Genomic DNA, 26123 nt, shown 5'->3' with positions numbered 1-26123 from the left:
TAGGGGGAGAACGCTCTGGCTTGTGTGTATGTCTTTAACCCAATCCCAATCATCTTGGGCGCCAAACTAAGCTCAATAGTGGGGATAGCAGAAAGGGAGGAGAATGCCTGATATCTGGCCAGACACCGGATGTCAGACTTTATCCCAACACTGTATGAGCTGCACTCGAACTAAGGGGTGACTAATCTCAATTTCACCAGTTCATTTATGCTGTAATGAAGGCCACTAGGCTGAAACCTTAGTTTGACAGCCATGATAAATCGGTAAAATTGAGATTAGTCAACTTTGTCCTGAAGATCTGTGGAAATTTACGCTGGAACTTAATGAACCACACAATCAAATAAGGGCAGGTGCATCATCTATCATCTACAACAGATGCAAACGAGTTGCTTGCTTATTGTGCACTTTCCCTGCAAAGAAAGCAGAAGTAAAAGAAAAGGAAGAAAAGCCTAAATACGTGTGTATATACAGTATATAGGCTATGTAATATATCTATTTATATGGAATTTAATTGATGTGATGCTGATACTTGAGTATATTTCTGTCACATATGATAGCTAAAAGTAACAAATTAAAAAATCCAGCTATTTCTTCTACTTTGGTCAATCGGTGGAACCTCCCCACTGTCTTTCCATGGTTCCCTGGTAAAAGCAGAAGTGCTGCCCGGGGTACACTGACCTCACTGGTCCAAAGCAGGAGCCCAAAAGAGAAATTTGGTGTTTTCCCGGGACCCAGACTTTCAGATAAAAAATCATGAGTGAGGGAATCATACAAATCACACTCAATCAGTGCGTTTACATGCACATCACTAAACCCGAAAATGGCCTTAGGTTTAGGGAATGATCGGATTGCTGTCGGACGATCAAAGATCGGTTTACGTGCGTGAATAATTGGGGAACTGAAGGAGTTCTCTAGGTCTGTTAACCAGGATATGGGAACCCCGATTTTACCCGGAGTATAGTGTTTCCATGGTGTTTGAGAAACACCCTTAACCCGATTATAATCTGGTTTTTAAACTGCATGTAAACGCACTGACTGTTACCTCAGTCAGAGAGTGGGGAGATAAGCTGAACTGACCAGCGTAAACAAAATAAAGAACGCTCTTATCTTCTTGTTTATTTTGCAGGATCCCCATTAGCTTTCCCCTAAAGCACTGGTGGTCTTACTGGGGTCCACAGAAGCATCGTAGCATTGTTATGCATTTTACTCTGTTGATTGTCGATGGGTATGTTGCCCATTTTGGGTCCCGACCCCAACATTGGGAAAGACTGGTCTAAAGCAAAACTGGCCATTATAAAGTTTTAAAAACATTATAAAGATTTAAAAACCGTGTTGGTGAATTAGGTCTAAAATAACAGCACTCATTGACAGGACTTGAAGTACTGCATGTTTTTTTATTAAAAAACAAAACAAAATTCAAAGCATTGGTATAAAAAGACAAATGATCATCTTACTAGAATAATGTGAACATTTTTCATTAGTGTTTTTAAATATATATCAGTAAATGCCTTGTCTAACATAAACAAAATACATATGCTCCATGTCAATCAGTTTATGTTTACTTTCAAGTCTTTCAAGTTCTCAGGATTATTTTACTGAGATTGTGTTAAGGCAACTCAAAACCTTGGTCAAACTTTATAAGGACAGGCCTACTGTGAAAGTCTAAGTGTCACAGCTAACGGACGAACACCAATCTCCCTCTAATGCATGCCATTGTAAAACAAGTCTGCGGGTGCATTCAGAGTCTATGTTCAAGATTTAGGTTACATGTGAGTCCATCCCGCGTACTGAGGTGTCTTGGCAAGACACTGAACCCTGTACTGCGCATGGATGTGTGGTTCGAATGCACTCAAGCCTTTAAGTTCTCAGGCTTAGAGCAATTTTAAATTCATACAATATTTAATCAATACAGTGTACATCTTTCCTCCTGAATAACGTCACTCATAAATCAGTTCTCTCTTAAACCCCCTGTATGCAATATATCCAGTAATGAAGGTTTTTGTTTTCGACATGGCACAGGCAAATTCCATTTAAGCCGCTAAACCCTGACACCACAATGTACTTAAAACTTCTGTCTCATTATGAAAACAGGATTTTAACCCAACTGGATTATTCCGTGCCTCAGATGACGGACCCCTTTGATCCAAAGAGGAGGATCTATGTGCTGTGGAAGGCAGTGTCCCCTTGCTGTCCATCCTGTAAAAGTGTCTCAGACTTGGCAGAGGTTGTAGCAGGCCACGGGTCTCTCCATCACATTGTCTCCATCCACTTCATACACGTAATCGCAGCGGTGTGTGATCAGAGGAGCATCGGACATCGCCACGCTCTGATTACCGAAGGAGATTACGGTGTCTCTCTGTAGGAAGAAGGCACCAACAGTTAGTTATGATGGTAAAATCAGTTTTAGGATTACATGAGTTTGTCTAATGGCCATAAAATAATATCATTATCTCATCTCATCTCATCTCATCTCATCTTCAGCCTCTTATCCGGGGTCGGGTCTCGGGGGCAGCAGCTTTAGCAGGGGACCCCAAACTTCCCTTTCCTGGGCCACATTAACCAGCTCTAACTGGGGGATCCTGAGGCGTTCCCAGGCCAGTGTGGAGATCTAATCTCTCCACCTGGTCCTGGGTCTTCCCCGAGGCCTCCTCCCAGCTGGACGTGCCTGGAACACCTCCCTAGGGAGGCGCCCAGGGTTCATCCTTACTAGATGCCCGAACCACCTCAACTGGCTCCTTAATAATATCATTAGCAAAAATAAAGACCTCTATAACTAGCATTAGCATTTTCTATTGAGGGCTACACGGTGGTGGGCCTTTCTGTGTGGAGTTTGCATGTTCTCCCTGTGTCTGCGTGGGCTTTCTCCGGGTTCTCCGGTTTCCTCCCACAACCCAAAGACGTGCAGGTGTTAGGTTCATTGATGACTCTAAAATTGCCCGTAGGTGTGAATGGTTGTCTGTCTCTGTTCGTCTCTATGTGCCCTGCGATAGACTGGCGTCCTGTCCAGGGTGGACCCCGCGACCCCGACCCCGGGATAAGCGGCTGAAGATGAATGAATGAATTAATTTTCTATCGAGAATCTCTCTGTAGATGATTTGTGTCTTTGTTTCAGGGCAATCAGGAAATTTCCAATGTATTTTCTGTTTCGATAACAAATAAGTAAATATACTAAAGCAGTAGAACGATTTGCAACCACCAAACGTATCTACCAAAAGAATAACCAAAATCTCAGAAATTGGTGATGATTATATATATATAGTTATACATGGTTTCACAAATGTGAACTTAAACACACATGTAGGAAAACGTCAGAACAAAGTTAAAAAACTATAAAATCAAGAGACTTCTGCATTTGTGCTTTTGTCCCTTGCTTTTCGTTCGTGTGTAGATGGAAACCCAAGATTAGCGAACGTCTTGAGGTTAGGCATAGACCTCGAATAGTTGAGATTAGCATAGGTCGTCGGGAAGCGAGTCTCACGACAGTCCCTGCAAGTTTTCACAACTCTAAGGTTACCATCTAGACACGACCAAGTTTTTAGCCATGTTATTGCCATTCGTGGCCTGTCTGGTCAGCATGTTGAATTGCTAACTAAAACTAAGATGGTGACAGTGGTACATATTATTCTACCTGCTGAACATCAGCACGTTAGCATTGTCATCGTGAGCATTACATCTTGATGTTAGCGTTTAGCCAAGCAGCAATCTCTGGGGGCTGAGAAATGAAGCCGACATGGAAGTGCCAACTGCAGTAGACCTCCATGTTAAAATGTTTTGGTCTCTTTTGCTAATTTCCCCGTTCATGACAACTTTATGCAGGATTCATTTTTATATAACTCACCCATTTAAATGTTATTAAGGCTTAGAAATATGCATCATTAAGGGCATGACCTCTTTGAGTGACAGGTGGGTGTCGTCGCAGGAGGCTCGCATAGACTGTAGGCTTCATTCGGCCCGCCTGAGCACCATCCATGCTCCACCTCTTTGCCCATTTTTGCATTAGCCAGGAGCAGGCAGCATCAGGAGACTGCGTCCATATTTTATACAGTCTATATATTTAGCTCAAATCACTGTTCTGCCGGAGTAAAGCCGCAGGTGCTAGAATAATTGTAGAAGTCTTGTTTTCCCAAAATGTATTTGATAATGCTTAATATTTAATTTAGAGATATACTGAATATTTCAAATCCAGTTTCCAGGGGTTTTAGATCCTAACATGAGCATTTGTACTTTAACCTGAACAAATAGAAATAGTCCTCCTTACCCGACTGGGGCCACCGCCCTTTTCAGTGTTATCAGTAGGGGTAGGAGTTGGAGCAGTAGTGGCTGCTTTCTCAAAGTCCTTCTTACATAAATCAGCCATAATCCCCGCAGCTAAGGCATCACCAAGAACGTTGATCATTGTCCGGAACCGATCGCTGAGAATGAGAGGAGAACATTTTTTAACACGTTGCCCTGACAGTCCTTACAAGACCCACTTATGCTCTTTATCATTTTATGTGGGACTTACAGAACCCAATCGATGGCCACAATCAGCGAGATATCTGCAGGCGGCAACCCCACAGAGGTCAGGACAATCACCATGGTAACCAGACCGGCTTGAGGTATCCCAGCTGCCCCGATGCTGGCTGCTGTCGCCGTTATACTGATTAGACAAGAGCCGGGATGTTAGAGATGTAAAACAACTTGTTTCTCAACATGAATGTTTCATAGGAGGATAATGAGCTCAGTGTTCATTCTCACCTAATAGTGACCAGCTGACCAAAGTCCAAGTCATACTCATTGACCTGAGCGATAAAGATCGCCGCCACTGCTTCGTACAGGGCAGTCCCATCCATGTTGATGGTAGCTCCCACTGGCAGCACAAAGCGAGCAATCTGCCGGTCCACTCCGCAGTTCTCCAGGAGACACTTCATGGTGATGGGCAACGTGGCTGAGCTGCAGAGGGAGAGAACAAGAGGAAATGGTCGGATCAAGGTTCCCAGTCGGCGTCAGTCCCGAACGTGTACAACAGGTAGAACTGTACATATTTTTGAGGTTTAAAGAGACAGAACCAAGATGCTTCTAACCTGGACGACGTGGCCAGTGCAATGACGAGAGCCTGCAGCAGCCCTCTGATGTATGTAAAAGGGTTTTTGCGAGTGAAGAAGTAGTAGAAGAAAGGCAGTAGGATGAGGCCGTGCACAAACAAACCAGACAGGACCGTAATGAAGTACATGCCCAGCTTCTCTCCGAGATGGGCCGGGTCGTGCATATCCAGGATCTTCCCCGCCACAAGGAACACGATGCCGAAGGGGAAGTACCTGTACGGAGGAGAGCAATTCATTCTTTACTGCACACTATCTTTTCAGTACGACCTCAAGATTATGACACCCTGCATTTCAAGTATGTGACAAATAAAACCTTTGAAACTTCCCAATATTCTTACTCTTTTAACTTGACAACTTGGCTCGTAAAGAAAAGTTTTTCCACCTTCCGTGTGGAAGAACTTGACCGGCCTGACCTCAACCCCATCCAAAACCTTTGCGATTAATTGGATCGTCGACTGTGAGCCTTATCTGGCTTTATCCCCCAGCATGAGTGTCGGCCCTCACTAATGCTCTCGGGGCTGACTGGGAGAAAATCCCTGCAGTCAGGCTCCAGAAGCGTGGAGGCTGTTATAGCAGCAGATTAATGCCTTTGGAAGGAGATGTTCAGAAATCACACACGTGGGTGTCCACATACAATACACAGTATGACACTATCCCACCCAAGAATATTCAGCACTGGTCTTATTGATGTGATGCTGCATTCACTCAAATCTAATCCAAGAGTCGACTCGTCAGCTCTGGTGAGAAGCAGTAAAGTCACTTGATTCTTCCCTGAGTCGCTGTGTGAGATTTATTTTTAGATGTGTGCCGTGTGAAATGTGTTTGTCTTTTTTTGGAATGTATCCGTGTGACACAATCGTCTATTTTTGAAAGTGTGTGTGAGTGCAATCTTACCACATAGCAGCGTTAATAATCTTCATGACGCATTCGTTGATGCACTGGCACACGTTGACCAACGGCGCTCCACGTTCTCCCATCTTCCCCAGCAGCAGACCTGAGAACAGGTCACATGCAAGCTTGTAGTTGGTGATTATAGTACCCCTGATAAAGAGTTTATAATGATGGACTTAATAGTTAATAAAACATTTACTGACACTGTATAGATCAGGTAAATGCTGCTGCTCATACGGGTTAATTGCAGAGGTCAAATATCACTATGTTGCGCTAAAGATTGTATCGGTCGATCAATCAAGTTTAACGATTTATGAGCTACTTTTGCAAGGTTGTGAAAGGTCCTTTCGGCTGGTTATCATGTCTACAATCGAGCATGTTAGTAAGTCGTTAACAGTGGTGGGAAGTAACTGAATAGATTAGACTAAGGGGCTCTGGCTCAGGAGAAAGTGTTGTCATCCACTTATCAGAAGACCGCCCATGCAGTCAACTTATTGAAGGATGCTTGGACAAGATACTGTACCCCAAATTGCTGTGAGGGTGCTTGTGAATGTGTATCACTCCTGATAAGCAGGTGGTGCGTGTGTTGTAAAGGACTTTGACTGGTTGCTAAGACAAAGAAAGCATTATATAAATGATAAAGGACACCTCCTTCAATTATGGATTTTTACTCATGAGAGGCATACCCCCTAAATAAACCTGGACGCTAGTTTTTTTTTTTTTTTTTTTTGGGGGGGGGGCTTAATGCACGAGGTAAGCAATTCTCATTGAACTGAATAGGCGCCATCTTGGTGTCTGGTATCCGGTTCTCATAATACACCCATGAATGTCCCCAAAGGCTAAATCGTTACTTGAACCCATCAGCTATCGTCAGACTGATAGCTGATGGGTTCAAAGATGGCTTTCCAATAAACTAAAGATCCAAAATGACAAAGCATCATGTTGGATTAATTCTAGCCAAAAGGTTTTTTTTCACAACCTGGCAATTCAAGTTATTGTTGCTTATGTAATGAATGTCATAATGGCTTATTTATAAAGCCTTTATTAACAATACATGAAGCCATAGATTACAACTTATGGCTGAAAGATTTTTTCTGTGGTACCAATAAGCCGCCTGTCTTACCCATGGTGGCTGAGAAGATGACAATCCCGAGTACGTTCATGCCCTTGCTGGTACTGGGGACAATTTTATACTTGATGTCGGGAGCAGGGGTGATCTCCAGAAAGACCGGATGGCCCAGTTGAGGGTTGTGGTAGTCGGGCATGACGTACACATAGTTGGCCTGAGAGTCTTTTACATCAGAGTTCTGTACAATAGGAATCAGGTCCGTTCGGTACTGGAGTTGGGCGAAAGAGAACAACCACAGAGATTTTTTTTTAATGTGTATAGGTTAACATTAGGTTCAACATTGAATTAGCTAACAGTGTTGTCCAGTCCATTGTGAGGGTCCTCCTTTTGCCCACTCACCTGCTGAAAAGTTGCTTCAATTAGATTTGAAGGGATCATGTTCCTATCAAAGACAATAGAAAGAGAAATATGTCAGAGCTTTGCGTTTTAAAAATGACTCATTTCAGTAGCTAGCCTGGCAAATATATTCAATTTTGATACGTTCACTGCTATTGTGCAGTGCATGTAAAGAGGTGTAGACGTTTGTATAATGTTTTTATTTTGAGGTACTTCATATACATGTTAAGTACTTGCTCTTTATTTCACTAATTTGACCGTTGTACATTAGTTACTAGTGTTACATGGAAAACATATAAACTAATAAATGAAAAATGACATTGTTACATATCAAACCCTCCAACAGCATAACTACATTAGCTTCAGTTTGAGCACCTTCAAAGGTAAAATGCTGTTATGTTTGCATCATATTATTATTATAATATCTAATAGTATAACACACTAACAATGAGCATTTTTCTGCATGGGCTACTTTACTTTTGGTGCTTCAATTACATTTTGTATGTATTTTTACTCAAGGAACATTGGATTTTTGACCATGTGGAAATGCTACTTTTAATGAAGTAATGATGTGAATTTAGGCAGTGTCATTGACAAGCAGGTTGGCACAGATGTCAGAGCCCCAATTGGCATAGCAAGGGCTTTATGCATCCGGATGAAGAACATTTGGAGCTCCAGGAAAATCAGCCAGCGGACAAAGCTCAGACTCCTCAGCTCTAACAATAAGCCTATTCCACTCTACGGATCAGAGACATGGCAGACTACCGAGATTACCAAAGTACAAACATTCGTCAGCAACCACTGGCAAGATACCATGGGGAGAAGCAATCAATAGAAAAGGATGGGGATGGATCAGCTACGCAATTTGGAAACCAAATGCACGCACAGTTGAAAAGGAGAGGCCAGGACAGAGGACTGGCGAACTGGGGTCAGTGGCCTATACTCCATGAGAAATGAGTAACCCCAATGACCAGGGTCGGACCAGCGTTAACTGACCCGTGTTCAGTCCCTCTTTTTGACCATTTAAACCAAGCCATACAACATGGGTTAGTCCCTGGTGAGTCTATATATCAGATAAGACCCGGGTCACGATCTAGGAGCAATGCATACCAAATATTACCATGCACAGCAACTGAACTCTCACGATAACACAAGATAGAGAGATGGTTCATCCAATCACATGCCAGGTATGTTTTGAAAGCACCTGTCCTCTTCAATGTCAGCTTCTCAGATTGTTCTGTGTAACAAACCATCTAACGAGTCAGGTTATACCACTTACCCAGTGCTTATCAACTCCGGTAGTGCGCCATTCTAATGAAATTGACCCTTGTCCAACCCGTGTCTGACCCACCTCTCGACATGGGTTGCGAAGCTGGGACAGTCAACGCCAGTGAACCCTTACTGTCATGGTCTCAGGTTTCGGTTTAGCTTGTTTCCTGTTGTATTGTGAAAATCACTCTCCTCCTGTGAATGTATGTCTTGTTTTACTTCCCATATTTGTGTTTTTCCTATGTGTTTTCCTCCAGGCCTGCGTTTTAGTAGTTTGTAAGTCCCTTGTGTATTTTGCTGTTCAGTTTTAGTGTTTTGGAGCCTGTTTAGTTTTTATCTGTTTTGCATTGATTTCCAGCTAGTCTGTATTCCTGTAGCCCTGCTTGTCTCCCCCTGTACACCTGTTTTGTATCTACCCTCCAGCGCGCCTCATGCTGCCTGTCCTTGTCTCTTTACCCAATCAGTGTGTCCCTCTGTATTCCTGTTCCTTGCCCACTCTAGCTGTTTCTTGTTCTGTGATTAGTCTGGTAGATTATACACCCTTTTCCCATTTTGTTCTTTCTCAGTTTGTTGTCTATTCTTCTTGTGTGAAGCCTTTTTTCCCCTACCCCTGAGCTTTGTTTTGGGAAATAATTTGTTCTTTAGTTTTCCTGTCCTGCCTGTGCTGTTTCTGCATTTGGGCCCACCTGCCAGCTTCATCTGTGATACTCTTAAACACAAAATCAACCCTGGTTCAATCCTGGTGGAGCCCTCAGTTTGAAAGTTGCATAAATGAACTAAATACTTACTACAACACTGGCTGTTGTGATTAAGTAGAATTATTAACAGAATGACCTCTGTTGCTACATGGGTCGTTTTTGCTATTTTACAGGCCGCACATGAATAGCAACAATGTAAACTACAACAAAACCAGGGGACATCACAGAGAAACAGAGAGAGGCCTTCACCTGTGGTGGAAGATGCGTGGGGATAGCCAGCAGCCAGGACTGCACTAATACAGGATACGTCAATGTTCCTAAATCCAAGCTTGCCAGACACGTAAGATGACTGAAATGTGAACCGTTGGCTTACAGTTACAGAATGGCCACTAATAATAATCGGGTTTAAGTGGAAGGTATTAGTGGATCTCTGACATTAATGGTCCTGCAGTAAGCCTGAGCACACACACCAGACTGCAGCCTCAGGGTAACACTGCACACGGGCCTTCTGAGGTAGTTCAGGCTTAACAGATCACAATTAAGTGTCTACCTATTCTTAGCCATCCTGCTGCGTAAGAGTGACACTGCAACTGTCTTACGACATGTTTTTTTTCCTTCTCTCAATGTAATGCTGACAAGACATGTAGGCACAGTATATATTCAGATTCTGGTTGTTTTTTTTTATCATATGTCATGAGTTCATTAAATATTTGAATAGACCACATTTGGCTTCACTCGCTGAGAATTGTGATCATTTCTGACTTCCCACTGTTTCTTTGAGTGATGTGAGCTGCCAGGATTCAAAGTGATGTCTTGAGATTGTGTGATTAGGGAGCTTCTTGTTCTTGAGGAAACAGGGAGGTCACAAGGTCTGTACTGGAATTAAGTGGTCTGTATTAGTTTTCCACAGAGGTTAAAGGGTATTACACAGCAAATCCTCATTGTGGAAAACAACACTAATAAGGTGTCTCCTGAAAAGCCATTACTAGGAGGGGGATTATCTCTGTTTTATGGAGGCAGCGAAGATGGGGGATACTTTTTTCCAGTCATCAGATCTTAAAAATGGCAGAGACCCCAAGTACTGGAAAGGCGCTTAGGAACACAGGACACACATCAGGAAAGCCTGATTTGGTTGTTTGTTTACTTTGACAGAATGATGTAGAGTCCTAAGCCACTCTTATGACATGCTAAAATGGAAGAACATCTTAGAAAAGGTCAATCTTTAGCTCTTCGCCAGGCAAACAGCGTAGTACTATGGATTGCAATGTCTACCTGTATGTCAACCGCTTGGGCCCGACTGAAATGTCTCAATATCACAATTCGGTGCCTAGAGGATGAATCCCTTGACCTTTGCTCCAGCAGGTTAATGCTTTCCCTTATCCAGTAATTTTTTTAACATCTTTAGAAGAGATCAGTACCTAAGTTTGTTTAGACATAGACGGTCCCCAGATAATGGATCTTCATGACTTTGTGAAACCCCTAGTTTTTCTGTTGACGTTATTATTGCGAGCATGCTGAGTGAGCATTTAGCTCAAAGCATTGCCGTGCCTAAGAGCAGCCTCACAGAGCCGCCGGGGTGGTTGTAAACTCTTGTTCATCCCAGAGGGAGGAATGATATTGAATCATGTCAGCTGGTAGCAACTCAGCATCCTTGCTCAAGGGGTAAATGTAGTAAGGTACAGTAAGGTAAACATTTGTGTCCATCCTTGTTTACCTGATGAGGTCCAGCAGAGCATCAGCAGAAGTCATAACTGGTCCTGAACTTGCATGGTGGCCTTCTTTATCTGCGCCTGTCCCCGGGTGAATGATGAGCACCAGCACGATGCCGACGATGACAGCGATGAAGGTCGTCCACAGATAGTAGGTGATGGTCAGGACTCCCAGCCGACCACTTGCCTTCGTGTCCATTGCTGACAAGCCGGACATAAGACTGGAAAGGAAAACAAGAGGTGGCCAGTTAACTCTCTTTCATTCATTCATTCATTCATCTTCAACCGCTTGTCCCTGTCAGGATCGCGGGGGGCTGGAGCCGATCCCAGCTGACATCGGGTGTGAGGCGGGGTACACCCTGGACAGGACGGCAGTCTATCACAGGGCACATAGAGACGAACAGAGACAGACAACAATTCACACCTACGGGTGATTTTAGAGTCATCAATGAACCGAACACCTGCACGTCTTTGGACTGTGGGAGGAAACCGGAGAACCCGGAGAAAACCCACGCAGACACGAGGAGAACATGCAAACTCCACACAGAAAGGCACCAGCCCGGATTCAAACCTGGAACCTTCTCGCTGTGAGTCTGGTTAACTAATTTCAAAACAATGTGTTAAAGAGTTCTTGTCTGAATGCAGCATTAACCTTTGCCAAGTGAACCAAAAGGATTCCCCTCGCATAGAAAGAAATATTCCCCCATAACCCTTGTATTCATATTACACACATACTGTTATTTATTTGAGGAAGGAGCTACAGAATTCCAGGTGGCAGGACGGGGATAATGAATCCTGTATGCAGAGTTTTGTGTGCTTGATGTTTAATCTTACAGCTGTATTAACATGAGAATGTGTATCCGTCCATATATTGGTGGACTGATAGGTTTCATAATTCTCTGATCAAAACATGGCAGTTGTATTTTATTTGAGTCTGAACCGAGGCGTTTCTACGGGGTTACCTAGAGTAGCATGGCCCTACACTGATTGGCCACCCCAAGTGTCACCCCAGTAAGAGTCTTGCAAGAGCGTGGGCGACCCCAACAGACATTACTGTCTTTAAGAGGCCCCGCTCTGTTTTATAGCTATACCAGATGATACAGGGTCCATCAAATCCTGTCATGCTAGCTTGTCCCGAAAGGGTGGTGACTAATGCTCCCAAGTTAGGCTAAAATTTGGTCAGGGAATAACTGTCATAATAATTTCAAAATGGCCCCCTTGACCTCTCAGCTCAAGATATCTAAATGAAAATGAGTTCTTTTGGCACCCACAAGTATCCCCTTTGCAAACAGGCCCACTTTATGATGACCCCATGGGCAGTTTAAGGGGAAAAACATGCTAAAATAGTGTATTTGAATATTATTCACACTGGGGTCCTTAAACAGTCTCGGAGTTGCATAAATCAGGTATCATTGGAAAGCTGAGAGTCATGTGGATACAATGAGCTGAATTATATTCATGTGTGATAATATAAGTCCCCATAGTAGCCATTGCTTTGTAATGAGGCCATCTTTTTCAAAGCTCACTGTATCAGTGTAGAAATAGAGGGTTTTTTCTGAGCATTTTCCAGATCAGAGTTGTACCACTCCATTTAAATCTTGAAAATGACAAAAGTTTTATTCATCAAGTCAGAGCATGGATTTTGCCGTGGTGTTCCCCAAGGTGTTGGCATCTTAATGTGGTACTCTGGATGGTTTCTTGACTTTTTGTATAAATTGCAAGTGTTCCAAATTGCTTACATTTTGCATCTAATTTGTAAAACAAACAGCATCAACCCCCCAAAACTATTTATGAAACATTAAAGGATTAAAATGGCAATCATGTACTTCCATCATAATGTTTGAAGCCCTTATAGGCTCTAAACTTTAAAGATGTAATTATAAACAGCCTCGGGCCAAAGCATGCCCCTCAGTCACGTTAAAATGAAAACTTATCACTTGAATAGGCAGCTAATCAAAGCCCAATGTTATAGAGCTGCATTACAAATGAATCCTCATGTTCCCAGTTTTCAGGCGATACACACCACCTCTATGTGGCATATAATGTTGACTTGCTATCTTCCGTAAACAACCCCTGTCCCAAATGCATTTTGGGTCTTTAATACTGTGTTCAAACCATGACAGACGCATAGAAGCAGAGCGATTACATACAAGGTCGATCTACAAACAAGTTTTCAAGACGGGCTACACTTCGATCGCATTACAGTCGTAACTCGCGATGCGGTATACGCGAAAATCAATCGATATTTGCGTCAATTGCCTCCAACGTGCGAGTTGAAAATACTGAACTTTTCAGCCGAATCGCGTGACGTTGTGGCACGTGAGCCAATCAGAAGGGAGGAGGGGGTGGGAGTTTTGTGATTCCCCCACCTGCAGAAGCACTACTTATCAACAATGGAGACGTATCTCAGACTTCCACAACAGGTACAATGCAGCAGCGGTGGTTATCTCAGCCATGGTCGATGAGAGAAAGGAAATAGTATAACAATACAATGAATAATATAAAGTTTTTATAGGCGGGTTTGCATCATCATGGCGTGGATGACGCGATTGGCACATTTACGTCATGGTCCAAATATGATCCAAACGTGATCAAGCAGCGTGTTACTGGTTTTTCCTGCAATTTCATCGTATCTATCACACCCGGCCTGAACGCGCCACAAGGGTTTAAGTAGATATTAGTAGTGGAGACAGAAATGGCGTGCAGTGCACGTGCTTCTTTCTATCCCATAAGACACCCCAGTCAAAAAAGTCCGAAAACGCCATTCCTGACCTGCAGGTGAGGACTTTTCTTACCTGGAGGTGATGAGCGGCAGAATCAACATCTTTAACATCCTCATCAGGAGTTCTCCAGGGAAGGAGAAGTAGATCTTAGCCTGTGTGAGAGAGAGAGAGACGCCTGAAGCAAACCATATATCCAGCACAGTAGGGACCAAATTACCATTGCTTGTGTTAAAATCCAACAGAATGCACTTTTAAATCATGTTGTCAACTAGTTTTGTTATTTACTCATATGGTAATTCAACATATTAAAGATGCTGTCGTGCACATTCCCAACCAAACGGGTAAAAACAAATGCTTTGAGGTGTTTCACAGATTCGTTCCTTTGCTCAGCAGATTTTGACGCCTACATTGCTGAATGAGCACACTGGACCCTAATCATTGATTGAGTCTCCGCTAAAGCATATAAGCTACCTTGTCCATTTGGAGCGTCACATTAACATAATATCAGGAGAATCCTTTAGACAGACTTTTAAACATTTCTAAATTATTTGATGAATACTAAATATATTCAATACAATTTTTGGGCTATTAAAATACTGACAACACCTCTTGAGTTGGTATTCGGCTGTTAAGTCGTGACGTCACGACACCCTTTCAAAATATGATTTCCGGGTCCAAGCCTCGTATTTCTAAAACCGCAGTGCTGTGTTCCCCGTTGTTTGAACAGATCTGAGTTTCTAAAAAACAACGTACTTGTCATGTTACCTCTTTCCTATAGATAAAAAAAAGGTGTCTCACAGAAGAAAGAGGTGATCGTATGTTCACGTGTTCGGCCGCTGTTGTCATTTTTTGTTTCAACGGCGCGTTTGGACCCGGAAGTTGTACTTTGAAAGGGCGTAACGTCAGACTTAACAGACAGAACACTTTGCCTATTTACAGGTTTGCCACCTGATGAATTTAAGCCAAATATGCACTCTCTTTTAGCTCTGTTTTCTCCACCAACTACTGAGGAAATGATTTGGCTCTTTAGCTGCTAAATGCTCCACTATGTTATGTTAGTTGCCACCTGTGTCTGTTTGCGTTTTGGTGCTGAGAAGAGAGCGTACTTTTGGGCTCTTTAGACATTTTGTTGATAAGAACAGCTGAAAATGATGCTACACCTTAGAAATACCAATGTTGGTATGAGAATATCAATTATAGCAGCTTTAACCATTCCTGGACGTCTTCTGAGATCCTCTCAGATTCCACTTTCACTGTTACATAAGAAGCTTTAACTACAGAAGTGAACAGGACAGACTGGCCGTCACATCCTGAATGTTGATTTGATTTGCACACAGTATTAAAAGTCACACATTCTACTGAGGTAACGACACGTAACGGGAGTCTGTATGACCCAAAGTCAGTCACATTGGCTCCTGTTACTTTTCTATCCATCCATACCTGTGTGGACAGGTTGAACGACCTGAGGACAAATCCAAGCACGCAGCCCGTCACTACAGCAATGACCGAGAGCGTCAACAGGCCGTTTCTCCTGCAGTAGTCCCCCACGTATGCCCTGACTTTCGCCGGAAACAAAGTCTTCATCCATTTCATCATGATTCAGGCTCGGTCCGTACCCCAGCAGCCCCCCACCCCCACCCGCTCCCCCCTGATGGACTGCAGATTTCCGAAAATCCTGAGTGAATGAGGTAGACCAGTATGTATCCCACTGGGTTTGGGTTGGAGGACAGCTACTGGATGTGATCAAATATGGGTCCTGTCTCTCACTGAGGATCTCATCCAGACTGAGAGAGGAAGTGTTGAGTAACTGATTCCTGGTGAGGCATCCCCTAAAAGGATTATCCCTATCCCATGCCAGCAGAGACTTCAACACAGCCACACAGGCTTATTAAAAAGGATCAGCGGTGATTAGCTTCTCCATTCGTAGCTCATTATGAGTTATTACTACCCGCTTCCAAGTTTTCCCACTCATAGGAGCTTCCTCTTTGACCTCTGTGACTTGCAACTCCAGCTTCAGCTAACAAGTACGTTCTACACCCTCCAATCAATCACGTTTTGGGTTCATTTACTAATTCAAAAGAGAAAAAACATGGAAAGGAATTATAAATGTATTGATTGAATGATCACAGATAGAATTATTGATTTCTAAGAACATAAGAATAGTGGATTTTTATTTATTTCACTGTGAGTAAGAGAAGGAGTTGCACTGTCAGGGCAGGATTACCAGAGGCCAGAGGCTAATAAGACACACGCATCAGTCCTCAGTGTACAGGACGTCCTGGATGTCCTTGGATCTTATCGTGACATGAGGCTGTCTCGGCTGCTCGGGGATAAGGGCCTTAACGTTAGGACTTGACTTTTAATTGGTAAACAATGCCTTGTTGCCCAGAGAAACAACCTCAAAGGAACTTCAACCCTGCAGAATGATGAGGAGAATGTGTTTGCACATGTGAGGCAATCAAATGAGACATGGTGTATATTTTTTGCCGTATCTGCAGCCGAAAGAAATCTCTAAAAGGTACGATCAGATTATATGGTTGTAGATAGATAGGTAAAGGTAGATGTAGTGTCCTCAACAGTACCCGCAGAGCTGTTAACAGAAACCATGGCATGCCATTGTTATTAGCTGCCCAAGCTGTGCCTGTGTCTGTTCTCGCGTGTTGTTTACACGTCTCGTTAATTCTGTGCTCGACCTTTGTCTGCTGCCGTCACAGTGTCCGCACTAACCTGGGAACAGATCCAAAGTTGACTCTCTCCTGTCTAACAATGTCCGCCTACGTCACCTGTAACCAATCCAATAACGCTTATCCCCGTCTTAAACAATGCACGCAGCAAGATCAATGGCCGGAACAAACGCGGCTCTAATCATTTGTTTGTTGCTTTGTGACCTTTTTTTCCTGGAAAACCTTAATCCCCAAGCCATAAAATGAGCAAACACTCCCCAAAATGGCCAAAAATTGTTTCAACAAGGTATCAAGTGACAATGTGACATGGGCGAAGAAGTGATGCCTCCAGATAATTATCACACAAATGTCTATTTATACAACATTTTGTGCCAATCCATCAGTTTGATGTTGAGATTTCACTTGGTATGTGAAAAATAGGACCTGTGGGTGGCTCTGCAACAAGAGTCAGGGGACCAGGAGGCGTCCAGATGAGGGTGGTGATGAGATTCATTGTGGTTTCTGCTGTGTTGACTGAGTCCTGCGGTAAAAAAATATATTGTAGTATATTGTACGATATATGGATTTACAATTTACAAGACATGGCCAGTACTCGCTCATATAACGTACAGATAGGGAACGCCAAAGTACACGTTATCAAGCCTTCGTCAGCTTTAGAACAATGTTAAAGGAAACGGTACGCACATTTAATTCATGTTGTCTAATTATTTTTATATTGTTCCCCCCACTTTGTTTTTCATGTTTTTTTTTGTATTTAATTATCTTTTACTCACTGGTTAATTTTTCTGTTCACTTTGTGAGTTTTTGTCGTTATTTGTCATAATTTATTTTGCAATTCTCCTAAATTATGTATATTTTTATTTTATTTGTATCGTTTGTTTCTCTTCTTATGAGGCTTTTTGAACTCTCCCGACACAGTCTTATTTTTTCTTTATCTGGATTGTATGCATCCATATGTCTGTGCAAGTAAAAAAAAAAGAAGTTTAGTCTCTTTATGCTCTCGTCCATTCACACTCTCTCGCTTAATGAGCTGACTATGGGTGTTCACCTGTTTATATAAACCAATCAGATGGTGCCACATTCTCCCTGAGCCAATCATGTCATTTCTGTTAAACTTTAATACTGTTAACTCCTCCGCTGCTGTCATTTCAAAGCAAAACGCATCCTTCAGAACACCAGAAGTCCTGCTGCACATCTCATCCATCCAGATCTTCAGCACACCCTCTTCATCTCCTCCCCAGCACCACAAGTGTTCAGACTCGATTGGGGGAATATTATTGTACTATTCAAAGTATCACTTTTCTCATTTCTATCAATCACAAAAAATGTAGCATCTCCTGATTTAAATATATGTTCCTCCAAAACTAAACTATAGCAGAAAGTAAAAAGACTTAAGTGATCTCAAAAACATGTAGCACTTGAGTAAATGTACTTTATTTATTCCACTGAGACTTCGATCTATGGAAAATGAACGTCTTGGAATAGAAAATAATATGCAAATAATAGTTTCAGTACCTCAGGTAGTGGAGCGACGCGGGGGGATGGGCAGTTTAATGAAATATAAAACAGTTCTTGCATCATGTTGTCATAATAAGACAAATATAGACCTGAAATGTTGTAGAGTGTAATGCGCCCTGCAATTAGTGTGAATATGTATTGTGTGCTTGCAGGTGGCATTTGTCAGAACATGATGCGGTGTGATTAGATATTTATGAATATTTTAAATTCATTTATTAGTGTGAATATGTTTTGTGTGCTTGTTGCGGCTCCTGTCAGCTCTGTGTTCAGTGGTCTGTGTCAGAGTCTCTTCCTCTTCAGCAGCTGCAGTCGGTTCCTGCTGTAACAGCTCAGTGTCTCTGCAGTCTGACCGAGGGAGGTTTTTGTACGACTACAAATCACTGTGTGAACACTGGGCCACTGTGGAAACTCTGACAGTGATAAACTGCTGCGTCTTCAGTCTGAACTCCACTGATGCTCAAAGTGAAGTCAGAGCTTCTTCCACTGCCACTAAACCGAGCTGGAGTTCCTGATTCACGTGTGCTCGCATATTTTATCAGGAGCTTTGGAGGCTGTCCAGATTTCTGTTGATACCAGAAGGTACCCCAAGTTCCATCACTATAATGGTAAACAGGTTTGTTGGTCTTACAGGTGAGAGAGACGGTGGATCCTGGAGCAGATGTCACTACTGGAGGCTGAGTCACAGTCACCTGACCGCTGCATCCTGCAGACAAAAGCAATCATTCATTTATCAGCAGAAATAAATGAGAGAGAAGACGGCACATCATGTTTGAAATGTTGCTGAGTGAAGGAACCTGTAAAACAGCAGCAGGCCAGCGTCCACATGAGGATGGTGATGAGAGTCATGGTGGTTGTGGTTTCTGCCGTGTTGACTGACAGATCTGAGTCCTGCAGCGTTGAACCCACAGGACTATAAACCTTCTCAGCTCACTGGAGGATCAGCTGACCATGCAAAGCCTCCTCTCTATGGAAATGATTTCTCTGCTCTCAACACACTGAAGGCAACGTGGGACGCTGAATCAGGAGGAATACTTGTGGATTCACACCATCTGTGATCTTAATGGAATAGAAGGAAACATTGATATTAGAAGTGCAGTTGAGGAGGTTTGTGTCTGCTGTGGTTGGTATGATATGTCTTTGAATGAACCAACAGGGTTTACTCACGATAAATAACATGTTTCAGTTCTGCTTAATAAGAGTTTTTAAATCATTATTGTTTCAAAGCATCATGTTCATTTAACCAAGTATCAACTGATATAAAACGGTGAGAAATAGACTTTGTTATAAGGAGGCTGTAATTGTTTCTGTGTCAGGTGCAGAAAAGTAAAGAGAAATTAAAGAAATAATCTTCATTTATACATTAATAATAATCCATATCATTATAAATACTTGTAGAATCTATAAAGTAAATAGTTTTCTGTGTTTTCAGTGTAACCAGAGAGTGTTTTCAGTGGATAGGTGCTTGTTCACAGTGCAGGAGGTTTTTGTACGGCCGCTTAATGACTTTGTGTCACTGTGGTGGACTTTTGGTGGAGGAACCAAACTCGTCATTGACTGTAAGTACCAGATATTTTGATTTAAAACATGTAGCAAATATAATTTTTAACAATTATTAACTTAGATTCTGATCATGTTTAGTGCTGAAATGTTTATTTGTTATTTTTTATTTTACTAAGCTGATCTGACGATCTCTGAAGAGACTTTTCAGAAATAAATATTCATTCAGGAGCAAAAACAACTGAAATTAAAGAAACAGAAAGAGAGTTTTTCTAATATTCCCTTCAAAATAATAAGATATAATTAATATTTGCTTTAAAACACTTTAAAGTCGAATTTGTTCAAGAAAGATTTTGTGAAAAAAACATAAATTGCTGTATTTTTATTCAACTATTTTGAAAATATAGAAAAATGATTTATCAAATGAAATTGTGATGTGACTTCCTGTTGAACACAAACGTGATTTTATCAGTAAATGCAGCTTTTCTCTGAGTCCACGCTTCGTTTATTTTCCATGTGGTGAAAAGGAAGTGAAAGAGACAGATGACAAAGGTTTGAACTGTCTTCACACGAGTGTTTCAGCTCTGTCAGTTTAAACAGAAGGAAATCATCACAGGGACGAGTTATTCACTGTCACACGCTATGAAACATATGAAGACGTCATCAATAATCACTATCAATGAACCTCTCTAGCTGCACTGACACTTGAATCACGTGTCTGATGGTCCGATGCTGAGTGATTTATGAGTTCAACAGCAGCACAACTTATCCTCTTTTATTTGATCACACATCAGAAATGAGCAGCATGTTCTTTTTCTTTATTACCAAGCCGTCACTCTCATTCCTTCGTCTTTTCTCCCCCTCTCTCTGCTCCAGTGGGTGTGGTGCGGCCCACCCTGACCGTCCTCCCCCCCTCCAGAGAGGAGCTGCAGCAGGGCAGTGCCACACTGGTGTGTCTGGGCAGCGGGGGCTTCCCCTCAGCCTGGAGGCTGGGCTGGAAGGTGGGGGGCAGCAGCCGCTCCTCAGGGGCGTCACACAGCCTGGAGGTCCTGGGGAGCGACGGCCACTACAGCTGGAGCAGCACCCTGAGCCTCACTGCAGACCAGTGGAGGAAGGCGGGCTCAGTGAGCTGTGAGGCCAGTCTGAATGGACAGAGCCCTGTCACTCAAACCCTGGACCCCGACCGCTGCTCAGAGTAGAGCTTCAGCAACGCTTCCTGTGTGGAAATGATGATGAGACCTGGATGAAGTCACAGATCTCTTCTGTTCACATAGTTCTGCAAGTTTCTCAGCTCTCTGCTCAGTGTTTCAGTGCCTGTTGCTTTCTAATACTGATCTCCTGCATGTTCTTCTTTGCGTTCATTACTTTTCAAGTTAAACTGAATTTGATTAGTTTCACTCCAAGAGAAATTCATCACAAATGTGTCATGAACATTAAACCATCATTAAATAAAACTGTGGATTAGAATGAGTCACTGTCTTTGTGTTTCTTTTAGAATATATGCATTATGAAAAACACCTTTTTAATCATCTCAGTATCAAAACTGATATTATAAAGGGTATGATGCATAAGGGGCGGCTGTGGCTTGGTGGCAGAGTGGGTCGTCCTCTGTTCGAGAGATTGGTGGTTTGATCCCCATCTTCCCCGGTCCACATGTCGAAGTGTCCTTGGGCAAGACACTGAAACCCGAATTGCTCCCCGTGCTGCGCATGGGTGTGTAAATGTGGTGTGAATCAGTGTGAATGGGTGAATGTGACAGACACTGAAGCGCCTTGAGTAGTCAGATGACTAGAAAGGTGCTATATAAGTACAAGACCATTTACCATGTTTATAACATTTAAAAAATTGTATAGTAATGTCAGTTAGTAATGTTGGTAAGTTATGAAAGTATCATCCTTTTGAGTTTTATAAAATAAAGAGTAATACATTGTAAAGCTTTATTACTATTATCGAGTAATAATTGTATTTCCCCAGCTTTGTCATAAAGAGACTCAATTCACTGACAATAACATAAGTTTTAACTGTATGTAGAAGAGCATCTGTGACTTTGTGTCAGTTTTATTTCGATGCATGGTGGTTCTGCTTGATGACTCTTGTGTTGTGTTCACTGGACCAGTTCTCCTCATCACAGTCTCTTCACTAACCTGCAGCTGCAGCAGGCCGCTTTCACTTCAGTCTGACTGAAGGAGGTTTTTGTACGACTCTAAATCACTGTGTGAACACATCAGCACGGTTTATTACATGGGCACTCTGACAGTAATAAACTGCTGCGTCTTCAGTCTGAACTCCACTGATGGTCAAAGTGAAGTCAGACCTGCTTCCACTGCCACTAAACCGAGCTGGAGTTCCTGATTCACGTGTGCTCGCAAACTTTATCAGGAGCTTTGGAGGCTGTCCAGATTTCTGTTGATACCAGTTCAGCCTATCTCCATTACCGTCTCTGTAAACAGGTTTGTTGGTCTTACAGGTGAGAGAGACGGTGGATCCTGGAGCAGATGTCACTACTGGAGGCTGAGTCACAGTCACATGACCGCTGCATCCTGCAGACAAAAGCAATCATTCATTTATCAGCAGAAATAAATGAGAGAGAAGACGGCACATCATGTTTGAAATGTTGCTGAGTGAAGGAACCTGTAAAACAGCAGCAGGCCAGCGTCCACATGAGGATGGTGATGAGAGTCATGGTGGTTGTGGTTTCTGCCGTGTTGACTGACAGATCTGAGTCCTGCAGCGTTGAACCCACAGGACTATAAACCTTCTCAGTTCACTGGAGGATCAGCTGACCATGCAAAGTGTCAGAATGAAAATGTTCCACAATGAGAATAAAGAATTTGACTTTGAATAAAAAAGTGGCACCAAGTTTTGAGGCCCGCTGTACTTGATACAATATTCGTGTATTCTTTCTAACACATTCATGGACATCAGTGAAGGACAGAAAGCTGTTTAAGTTAATACTTGTGTGTTTCACAATTTGAACCTCTGAACCAGCTTCAAGCACTGTGTGACAAAATTGATAAAACAATGTTGCACTGATAAATAACGTGATGATGTTTGTTAGACTGTTAATATATGGATCGAATCAACTTTGACTGAGTTTCTCTCTTTTTATGGACTCAAAAAATAGAATAGAATAAAAAAAGGAGAAATTAATTAGAAAGCAACTCAATTTACTGACAAAAGCACAAGTTTAAACTGTATGTAGAAAAGTGTCTGTGAGTTGTGTCAGTTTCCTTTAGAGTCATGGTTCTGCTCGATGACTCATTATCATTCAATAAAACTGTGGATTACCATGAGTGTATTTGTATTTCTTTTATAATATATGCATTATGAAAAACACCTAGTTGGTTATCCCAGTATCAAACCTGATAATATTCATGATTGTACAGGTTATGATGCATTTCTATAACTTTATATTTAAATAGAAAACCCTAGTTATAAGAATTAGATCCTTTTAGTAATACATCGTATTCATGTATTACTATATACGAAGAATTATGGTATTTTCCCAGCTTAGTCATAATGAGACTCAATTTACTGACAATAACATAAGTTTTAACTGTATGTAGAAGAGCGTCTTTGACTTTGTGTCAGTTTTATTTCGATGCATGGTGGTTCTGCTTGATGACTCTTGTGTTGTGTTCACTGGACCAGTTCTCCTCATCACAGTCTCTTCACCAACCTGCAGCTGCAGCAGGCCGCTTTCACTTCAGTGTGACTGAAGGAGGTTTTTGTACGACTCTAAATCACTGTGTGAACGCACCACCATGGTCGCCCAGACAGTAGTAATCTCCAACATCTTCAGCCTGAACACCACTGATGGTTAAAGTGTAGTGAGAACCAGATCTACTGCCTCTGAATCGAGACGGCGTTCCAGAGAAGAGAGTTGATGAAGAGTATATAAGAAGTTTGGGAGTCTGTCCAGGTTTCCGAAGGTACCAGCTGAGATCAGCACCAATATTTGAACTCCCTGTGGCGCTGATGGTCACAGTCCCTCCAGCACTAACAGACTTGGATTTGTCAGCCTGAGTCAGAAAATTGTTGGCGAAACACTCTGAAAAGAGAAATGAAGTCTTTGATAACCAACAACATGGAGCAGCAGTTTAAACGATAAGAATACAAAGAAGAGGAAAACATGAGAGGAACTGCACCACACATTAAATACTCCTATAATGTCTGACGCTTTTTCAAAATGTCTCACCCTGAGTCAGAAAACCCAACATGACAAGCAGAGTTATTGGCAACATCGTCCTGATGCAGTTTTCAGTGTGAGCGCATGAAAACAGTTCAGACTCTCTGTGACACAAGAACTTTAAAACTGTGAGGAGCAGTGATGCGTTCAAATCATGCAAAAATACATTTCAGAAGGCAAACACACACCTGCTCTTATGAAACAGAAAGAGAGAGAGGTGTGGTGGAGTAAGTAGAGGCTTCATCTCTCTGTGGACGGATTAAGAACATGTAAAAACGTTTGACTTTCTGTTCCTCATCCCTCTTCTGTGTCTGTCTCTGTCAAGTTTCCCAAAGGCCTTTGTGCTCATAGAAAGACACAGGCTGCCCTCTGCTGGCTGTGCAGGGTCACAGCAACTTCACATTGACATGAGATTGATTTTGTATTTGGTCTTTTGATCAAAGGTCTCATGATCATGAAGTTGATTTGTTCCTCCAGATGATTCAGATGCAACTCTGATGGATCAGGGGGAATATCTGCATGGTTGATGTTTTTTTTTTTATTGTAAGGGGTCACAATCGTGGACTTCCCTTTTAAATCAAAGTCAGTTCTTCCACCAATAGATGTGTTTAGGAATAAATAAATAATATTATTATTTTGTCCAAAATATCTTTGAATAAGTTTAATGTCAGCATCATTCCCAAAACATCAGTGCGAGCTCAATCAGCAGCTGCCGACAGGTTTGACCTCCTCTGCAGCTCGGATACATTTTAGAAATGAGTCACTTCCTGTTAGGAAAGTTGATCAAATGCTTTTTCTCTTCATCTCAAAAGAAGAACCAAGCGTGTGTCATTTTGTCCAGTTTGCACTGATTCACTCATCTGAGACATTTTGATGTGTCCAGGCTCTGATCACTTCTGAGTGTCTTTAGGAAACAGACTGATCCTGGTTCAGTTTGTTAAGCTCCTTCGGGCTTTTCACAATAAGAGAAACCTTTATGAAACAGTCCTATTATTGAAAAGGTCTCTGAATATGAATATCTAGGCATCTGGCTTGATGAAAAACTCTCTTTTAAATCTTATATCGATAAACTTGTTTGCAAATTAGGTCGATAGATACAGAACCAGCTTCCCATTGGTATGTAAAGCAGTGTTTTTATCAGTGCTGGACTATGGGGATGTACATTCACTGGCAACTTCATTAGGTGCACCTGGTGCTTCATAAAGTGTACGTGTGGTCTTCTGCTGCTGTTCCCTCTCTGCTAGAAAGTAGGTGGTGTGTGTTCACAGATGCTCTCCTGCATTCCTCTGTTGGAACCAGTGGATATTTGAGTTCCTGTTGCCTTTCTATCAGCTCCAACCAGTCTGGCCATTCTCCTCTGACCTCTGGCATCAACGAGGCATTTGCGCCCACAGAACTGCCGCTAACTGGACATTTTCTTTTTCTCTGACCATTCTCTGTAAACCCTGGAGATGGTTGTGCGTGAAAATCCCAGTAGATCAGCAGTTTCTGAAATACTCAGAGCAGCCCGTGTGGCACCAACAACCACGCCACGTTCAAAGTCACTTAAATCACCTTTCTTCCCCGTTCTGATGCTCGCTTTGAACTGCAGCCGATCGTCATGACCATGAGTTGCTGCCATGTGATTGGCTGATTAGAAAATTGCGTTAATGAGCAGTTGGACAGGTGCACCTGATAAAGTGGCCGGTGAGCGTAGTCTGCTTCCACCCACTAATCATTTAGCTCTCAGTTTCATCACAGGTGACTGCTTTCAAACTCATCACTGCAGCCTGTATGAAAAGTTTGGTTGGCATTATGAGACGTGAGAACCACTGTTTTTTATTTATTTTTAAAGCTCTTATTGGGAAACACCCAGCCTACATGTCAGCTATGCTTGACTGGAACACAGGGACGAATTGTCCCCGGTCCAGTGAGCTGCTCCTCCTAAAGGTTTTTTTGTTTTTTTATCTGTTTTATTATGTCACCCTTGTAATTGTGTTTATCGCCACTGTGAGCGAGGAAATCCTCAATGTCTCTCGAGCTGATATAAAGGTTAATTGATTGATTGATTGAGTCCTCTGACGGTTGACAGAGGGAAAACACATTGGGGTGGCAGTAACTCAGTCTGTAGGGACTTGGCTTGGGAACTGGAGGGTTGACAGTTCAACGCACAAGTATGGAGGTGGACTTGTAGCTGGAGGGGTGAGAGATATCTCTGCTGAGGTGTCCTTGAGCAAGGCACCAAACTTCCATCTGCCAGCTCTCCATTTGATGTACAGGTCCTGTTTGCATGTGTGTATTTCTGGGCGGTGTAAGGCTTCATTCAGGTATATGAACCCTTTATTTTCATTTATCATTCTGAATAATTTGTTCATACATGTTTGTGTGTGTGTGATTTCCCTGTCACCTGACACTGG

At 42.4% G+C, this 26123-nt stretch overlaps 1 protein-coding gene across 1 annotated transcript; it reads right to left on the bottom strand.

Annotated features, from left to right (window-relative positions):
- Positions 1-2209: 2209 nt before the first annotated feature.
- On the bottom strand, positions 2210-15432 carry slc1a8b (solute carrier family 1 member 8b; the record flags this gene model as incomplete). The annotated part of the gene is made up of 11 exons (XM_083924534.1): positions 2210-2356; positions 4259-4412; positions 4505-4639; positions 4738-4932; positions 5064-5297; positions 5979-6078; positions 7099-7312; positions 7444-7486; positions 11122-11337; positions 13912-13991; positions 15280-15432. 11 exons carry the CDS (start codon positions 15430-15432, stop codon positions 2210-2212), a joined length of 1671 nt encoding a protein of 556 aa, XP_083780660.1.
- Positions 15433-26123: the final 10691 nt, after the last annotated feature.

Source organism: Echiichthys vipera (genome assembly GCF_963691815.1).
Source record: "Echiichthys vipera genome assembly, chromosome: 12".
Lineage (NCBI taxonomy): Eukaryota > Metazoa > Chordata > Actinopteri > Perciformes > Trachinidae > Echiichthys > Echiichthys vipera.
Note: the sequence above shows the minus strand (reverse complement) of the source record. Positions and strands in the feature narration are given on the sequence as shown.